The sequence below is a fragment of the Odontesthes bonariensis genome, chromosome 6 (genome assembly GCF_027942865.1).
Source record: "Odontesthes bonariensis isolate fOdoBon6 chromosome 6, fOdoBon6.hap1, whole genome shotgun sequence".
Classification (NCBI taxonomy): Eukaryota; Metazoa; Chordata; class Actinopteri; order Atheriniformes; family Atherinopsidae; genus Odontesthes; species Odontesthes bonariensis.
Window position 1 is genome coordinate 23,456,711 of NC_134511.1, and position 7,523 is coordinate 23,464,233.

Genomic DNA, 7,523 nt, shown 5'->3' on the forward strand with positions numbered 1-7,523 from the left:
CTTGCATGAAGGATACTAAGATATTGAAAGTTAGAGCAACTTAGACTTAGAGCAACAAAATGCCAAAAGAGCTTGTAGATGAATACGAGCCTCTGCTCATTAAAGGGATCAAAGATACAAAGCGGGTATGTAAATTATAATGAATTTTAACTTTTGACAAAAGCTGGTTGCGTCTACAAGGTCTACATTTTTCTGAGACTTCTGAAATTTATCTGAAATGATATGTGTGTGTTTGTGCTTTTCTACTTTCAGTTTCCAAACAAATCACTACTATTGGCTGTGTTTGCTGCTTGTGTTGGTGGAACCTTTCAATATGGATATAATATATCTGTCATCAATGCGCCCACAAGGGTAATAACTATCTTGCCTCTAATTGTTATGGCTTGACCAAAGACTATAGATCCAAAGAGCAGTGGAGAGTACTAATGATAAATGGTAGTAATGGTAAAGTTAAAGTGGTTCTCTAACAAAACACAGTATTCAGTCTAAGTCACTTATGATTATGTTTATCAGTTGTAAAATGGCGTTCCATAATATTTTTGTATGATTGAACAAGTTTAGCTGTAAGCTAAAGCTGTATTTATATACACACACCTACTGTTTGAACTCGTCTTATTGAACTAATGTTAAACTTTACTGCCATGTGAGGTAGCATTTGCTGTTTGTGAATGAAGAAATTATTTGTAATGATCTGCTGTTTTTATTTATTCATATATTTATTTTTCCCTCTTTTATCTTTAGCATGTACAAGATTTCATCAACACCACCTGGATGGAGCGTTACCAAAGTAACATATCGGCAGATCTCCTTACCCTTCTCTGGTCTACCATTGTATCCATTTTCACCCTGGGAGGACTTATAGGTGTATCGATAGGTGGGACTTTGTCTGTGAAGCTGGGGAGGTATGGACCCATATCAAGTAATGATATTCTGATCTGATTAAAATGGCTTTGTCTTTTGTCTGTACTAAAGGTTTGACATTTGGTACTGTAATGTGGTTGTATCAGGAAAAGGACACTGCTGACCAATAATGCATTTGCATTGACGGCTGCTCTGCTGATGGGTCTGAGTTCTTATGCAGGATTATTTGAATTACTCATCATTGGACGATTTATCAGTGGAATAAATGCAGGTAAGTATTTCAAGAACACAAGCAAAGCCTTCAAACAGATGCAAAGTCCAGAAATATTTAAACACAGACATCATTTTTGTTACTGATTTACCTTTAAACATATCAAAGTTATAGTTTTACAAATATATTGACTTGAAGTTCAGACATTCCAGGGTAATTTGAGGGTATTCACATCCAAACTGCTGAAGGGATTTTAGAGAGACAGCTGTTTGAGGAGCTAAAGCAGTCAGACAGAACACAAAAGCTGTACTATGAACCGGTGTGGGTTATCCCTTCATTATTTTATCACTTAAGCAGACACAAGATCTGAAGTTCATTCAGTGTTGCATTAGCATTTGAAAGCTGCTGTTGTGAACCCACAGCATGTGATGCAAGTGAACAACTCCATCAGACAGCAGGGGCATTACTGGCTATGTAAACTGAGAGAAATCAGAGCATGCTGCTGAGCTTAGCAACCCATAACAGGAGGACAAAAGATTATGATAGAATAATCAAAGACAAATCTCCCCCATGATGACGGGAAGAAAAAAGTTTTGAGATGATTTGAAATGAGCGTGTCTGTCCTCCATATGCACTGATCCCTGATGACATGACAGCCTGATTCATTCAAGTGTAAAAGTTTCAGATTCAGCCAACACGCAGCAAAGCTGATTGAACAGCGCTTCATAATGCAAATTGAGAAGGACTCAAAACATGCTGGAAAGTCAACCAAGGGGACCTTGAAGACAAAGAAGATATATTCATTTGTCCAATTACATTTCAGCACAGGAATGTTTTTACATATATCAAAGAGCTGCAATTCCTAAATCCTTCCTTCAATTTACAGTAGATGTGAATACTCATGAGTAAAAGCTGCCTACATAATTCCAAAACTAACTTTATATGAGGCTGCCTATCAAGCTTTGTGAAATGTAACTTTGATTGTTTTTGCTTTTATTTCTTTACTTATTTTTGAAGGCATTGCCATATGCGTTCAACCTCTGTACTTGGGGGAAATAGCTCCAACTGCCCTGCGTGGTGCCATGGGAATGGGAACCTCTGTTTTCATCACTGGTGGGATCTTAACGGGACAAGTGATGGGTCTCAAGTAAATGCTGAACACTAAGATCACAATAGTGCCATGAAATATTTCCTTTACAGTCAAATCTGTTTTCTTAATTGCTTTGTGATTAAATGAGCATTCTGGTTTAAAGACTTACTGAAAAGGCATGCTGATCAGATGGCTTTGTGTGACTATACAGAGAAGTCCTGGGCAATGAGGAATACTGGCCCATCCTGCTCTCCACGACATTTATCCCAGCAGTTCTGCAGCTCCTAATCCTGCCCTGGTTTCCAGAGAGCCCACGCTACCTGCTAATTGATAAAAGAGATGATGAGGGATGTAAAAAAGGTAAAAGATTGCAACTGCTGCTATATTACTTGCATTTAAAAATCAATGTTGCGGATAGCAGTGAACTGTGTTCACAGACAATGATTTCTGGAAGTGTTCCTGATATGAGCTCATTCAGTGATTTCTTTTTAGGAAATTTGTTGTACCTTTAGACACGATACTGAATCCCACATTGCCTCGGATTAATTTATAGGTGTGTGTGAATGGGTTAATGTGGCATGTAAAGCCTTTTGATGAACCAACAGGTCTTGAAACGTAAAATACATCGATCTACCGCTTACCCTTTTGCTAAAGGCAGAGACATTTATCTTATAATGGCTATCAGTTAAAGCATGTGACCTCGTGCCGGTATGAAAAGAAAGTGGTTTGACGCAGCAAACCTTCTGATCGAATCCTAAAAGTCAGACTCGTGTAGCCTGACCAGATGAGAAGAATGGTGTCTTCAGAAGATTTAAGTGACTGTGTCATGTGTTACTATCTACAGCCTTGAGGCAGCTGTATGGCTCAGCTCACTGTGATGGTGCACTGGAGGATATTGAGAGAGAGCGGAACAATTTGGAAGGTTTCCAGGCCAAAAAACCCTGGGAGCTATTTTCTGATCGCACTGTACGCTGGCAGCTCCTCACCATCATTCTGCTCAACATGGCGCAACAGCTGAACGGCATCAATGCTGTATGTATGACGTCCCTCACATGAACCACATGAATGACTTTGTGAAAATTAGGAAAAAGTTTTATTCAGAAAGTAAAAAAATTATTAATATTTTTTCTGTTTACATGTTCTCTAGATTTACTTCTACGCAGATTATGTGTTCAGACAATCTGGTATTCCCACTGATAAAATACCATATGCGACTGTCGGCACCGGTGCTTGTGAATGCATCACTGCTTTAACGTGTGTAAGTATGAGTTTCTCATCAAAATTTGTAAGAACGTTCCTGCTGTGAGCCCTTAATGTCTGTTTTTTTTTTTTTTTCTTGATATCTACATATCAGGTAAGAATGGATAGACAATTCACTCTCAAAACTTAAGCACCTGGTCTTCTGGACAAACACACCCCTAACCCAACTTACTTTAAGTGTCCTTTTAGGTTGTTTTTCAATATAGGTTCAATGATTTGCTAATCATGGTTTCTGTTTTCATGTACATTTCATACGGTCTTTTTGGAAACAGGGTTGTGGACAAGAGAAACAAAGCTAACACAATAACACAAAGCAGCAAGGGGGAGGAAGAGTATGTATAAGATCACCGTGAATATAGAAAAAGGTGTTATCTTGTAAAGATATAGAATATAATAGGAACAAATCTAATAACATTGCACAAAAGGTCTGATTAAACCTCAGAGCATGTGTTTGTCTGGGGAGTGTTTTTGGTCTTGTGACATGCTGTGTGTCTCACAGGGTATGCTCATTGAATGTCTTGGAAGGAAAGTGCTCATCACGGGAGGATACATACTGATGAGCTTTTGCTGTATCTTATTCACACTGACGCTCACTTTTCAGGTAATGAACCTCAAAACCAGATTTCAGTTTTTAGATTTGGACTATAATTTAAGTTTGTTGTAACATTTTCTCTGTGTGATTTCTTCTCAACCAGGATGTCAGCCCAGTTTTTCCATACTTGAGCATGGCCTGTGTTTTTGCATTTATCTTAAGTTTTGGCTTAGGACCAGGTAAGTGAATTAAGTAGTAGCTTTCCCCTGCTCTATCCTCACTCGTTACATCAAGGATATATTCAACTTCTTTCTTCTTTTCTAAAGGAGGTGTGACTAACATCTTAACCACCGAGCTGTTCACACAAACCTCACGCCCAGCAGCATTCATCATCGCAGGATCAGTGAATTGGCTGAGCTTCTTCTTCATTGGCCTGGTCTTCCCCTTCATTGTAGTGGGTGTTCAAGATTGTTGAGATGTTTTTTCCCCTGTCACATGATTTTTGAATAAGGACCCTGGCTAGCATGTTTGTTGCGCTGACTTTTTTTAAAAAAAATTTTTAATTTTCACAGATCGGGCTGCAGCAGTACTGTTTCCTGGTCTTCTTGGCAGTTAGCTCCTTGGTGGCAATCTACATTTTCCTTGTTGTTCCGGAAACAAAGAATAAAACCTTTGTGGAGATCCAAAATGAGTTCCAGTCTACCAGCAAGAGAAAGTTCTGCAGCTCTAACGGTGCAGGGACAATACTCTCATCATCTTCCATGTGAAATGTGACTGAGCAAAACTAACCATGCCTTACAAAATCTCTACATCTGATAATATTTAGATGACAAAGTAAAGAGGATTCATAGTCAACACATAACGCAATATATCTGAGATGAGGGCGTATTACTGAATTATACTATAATCCAAGGTGGCCTTCAGAGAAGTGCTGGGTATGTAGTTGTATTTGTTTTGGTCATCTATAATTTAAAGCTATTTTAATATGTAACATTTGGCTTTTTTAAATGTTGATTTGTACCATCTCTATAAAAGGTGCTCTGTTTAGATTTTTCAATAAAGATAATTTGATCAAAGGAAACATTGGATGCTATCAAGACTGTCGTTTTCTAACCCATATGATCTGAAAAAACGAATGGTTTATGCATTTACTACCTGGACAGCTTGTTAACAAAGGTAATTGAATTAAGAGAGAGACTGCACCTCTTTATATCCATATATACATACAATATGAATGAAACGAAGACTTTTTTTTTCCCACCTTGGTGAGCAAAAGGCCAATCCTTTCTGTTAGTTTTCTGAATAGTAGCAACATATTTCCATCTCCAGTCAAATATCTCGAAGACACTCTTGAGGACAGGATGTTGGCCTCAGCCATTTTTATTTTTTTTGCTTTTTGAAGCATGGGGTTGTGTGTATCAGTGTATTCAGTGTCGGCATCAGACAGTTGTTGACTTTGCCACTTCTTGCTTTCATGGTTTTTCGCAGAATTTCTGTGTAACAACAGTGTGTGGTCCATCGGGACCCCTGCTGGGTTGCAATGTCACGTTACAACAAAGACCACTTTACATGGGTCCAGTAAGTCTATCTGCATGATGCAGATGTGACACAGCGAAAACATCCATAATATATACTGTACAGCGCTCACTCTAAATTTTTGAGAGCTGAGTAGCTGTACATGGCAAAATGTTTTCTCTTCTCGTGGTCCCCTTCTGAATAGCTTTTAGCAGTAGCTTTAGCTTCTCTGTCAGGAAACATTCTGATTTTCCAAACCGAGAGCACGCTACAGTCTACCAAATGTAAGAACTTGATTATTTGTAAGTACTTCACACATTTCTTCAACATAAATAAAGAAGCGTACCAAATTATACTGAAACATGGGACAGAGGCTGATCTCTCTCCTTTGACCTTCTGAGTCTTTCTTTGCACACCCTTTTGTGCACCCTGCTCTGCACAAAGACAAGAGCTTTTCTCTTAAGGCATTGTCTGGAGTTTACAGTCCACCACCTCTTTAAATGCAGTCTCAATGATCCTCTTTTTTAAAAAAAAAAAAAACAACGTCAATAGGGTGGGTACATTTGTAAGCAAAGTTGCCAAAGTGGCTTTGGCACTGTGAACAGTCATGAACTCGTGAACAGTCATGAACTCATGAACAGTAATGTTAAATCCAAAACCAACCTGCCAACGAGTTTGGAACTGAAGAGAGTGACCAAACACTGCTTAACTACTGAGTACAAGCAAGCAAGTAGAGCTGGGTTAGGTTGCAAGGGTGGCTGCTCAAAAATAATAACCTTACCAAATCTGGTCATGAGTTTTTGGGTCATTTCTTATCTCCTTTGGTATGCTTAACTTCAAACTGCATCATGAAAACCATGAGTGATTGAATTAATTTCATGGCATGCAGCTTACACAAATAACTGAGGCTCAGTAGTCTAGCACTGCAGCTGACATCTGATGTGCTTCACTTGGCAGAAAAAAAATCCAAGATTGTTAAACGTGCTACTGATTTTTAGCAACAGGCCACTGAAAACAGAAGCCATAGATGGCCATCTTAATCCATAAAGGGCTTCAAGGCAAACCCAAGCTCATGACCCTTATTGAAGGGTTAGGCTTTCCAGCCTCCTGTTCTCCGTGCGCAGTGTATGTACCACACTATAATTTTTTCATGCATCTATTCAGTACAAACAGCTTATGTTTGCTTTATTAAAACGTTTGACAAATTTAAAAAAAAAAAAAGAGAGGAGCTACAGTAGAGGAGGTGAATGGTTCTGTTCTGCTGTGAAGGCATTGGTTCAACTTGTCGCCTTCGAGGGGGGTGATGAGGCACTAAATCAAATCAAATTTATTTATATAGCACATTTCATGTACAAACAGTTCAAAGTGCTTTACATAAAATAAAAGCATTGCAGCAGGGAGTGTAAGAAGCATTAAAAATACATAAAAGAACATGAAGAGAAACAAATTAAATAATATAAATGAATTTAAAAACAAGCAACAGTCCAGATAAGTTAAAAGATATTTCATGCATAGACACATGAGAACAGAAATGTCTTTAACCTGGATTTAAAAATGTCCCCATTTGGTGAAAGTTTAATCTCCACTGGCAGTTTGTTCCACTTGTTTGCAGCATAACAGCTAAATGCTGCTTCTCCATGTTTAGTCTGGACTCTGGACTGGACCAGCTGACCTGAGTCCTTGGATCTAAGAGCTCTGCTGGGTTTATATTCTCTGAACATATCACAGATGTATTTTGGGTCTAAACCGTTCTGGGATTTGTAAACCATCAGCAGGCTTTTAAAATCTATTCTGTGACTGACTGGAAGCCAGTGTAAAGATTTTAAAACTGGTGTGATGTGTTCAGATCTAATCTTGGCTATAAAAGAGAGATTAGAGACAGGTCTGTAGTTGTTCATCATAGAGGCGTCTAGAGTTCTCTTCTTTAGGAGTGGCTTAATGGCAGCTGTCTTTAGTGACTTGGGAAAAATGCCTGATGCCAGTGAGCTGTTAACTATTCGTAGGAGATCATTTTCTACTGAGGTAAAAACAGTTTTTAAAAAGTCGGATGGTAT

At 38.5% G+C, this 7,523-nt stretch overlaps 1 protein-coding gene across 1 annotated transcript; it reads left to right on the top strand.

Moving 5' to 3' along the window:
- The first annotated feature begins 59 nt into the window (after window positions 1–59).
- Window positions 60–4,970, top strand: LOC142382752 (solute carrier family 2, facilitated glucose transporter member 11-like). The gene is made up of 12 exons (XM_075468872.1): window positions 60–125; window positions 253–351; window positions 742–902; window positions 1,008–1,132; window positions 2,090–2,219; window positions 2,374–2,522; window positions 3,007–3,194; window positions 3,310–3,420; window positions 3,922–4,023; window positions 4,118–4,193; window positions 4,281–4,408; window positions 4,527–4,970. The coding sequence occupies exons 1-12, from the start codon at window positions 60–62 to the stop codon at window positions 4,719–4,721; spliced, it is 1,530 nt and encodes a 509-aa protein (XP_075324987.1). The 3' UTR covers window positions 4,722–4,970.
- Window positions 4,971–7,523: the final 2,553 nt, after the last annotated feature.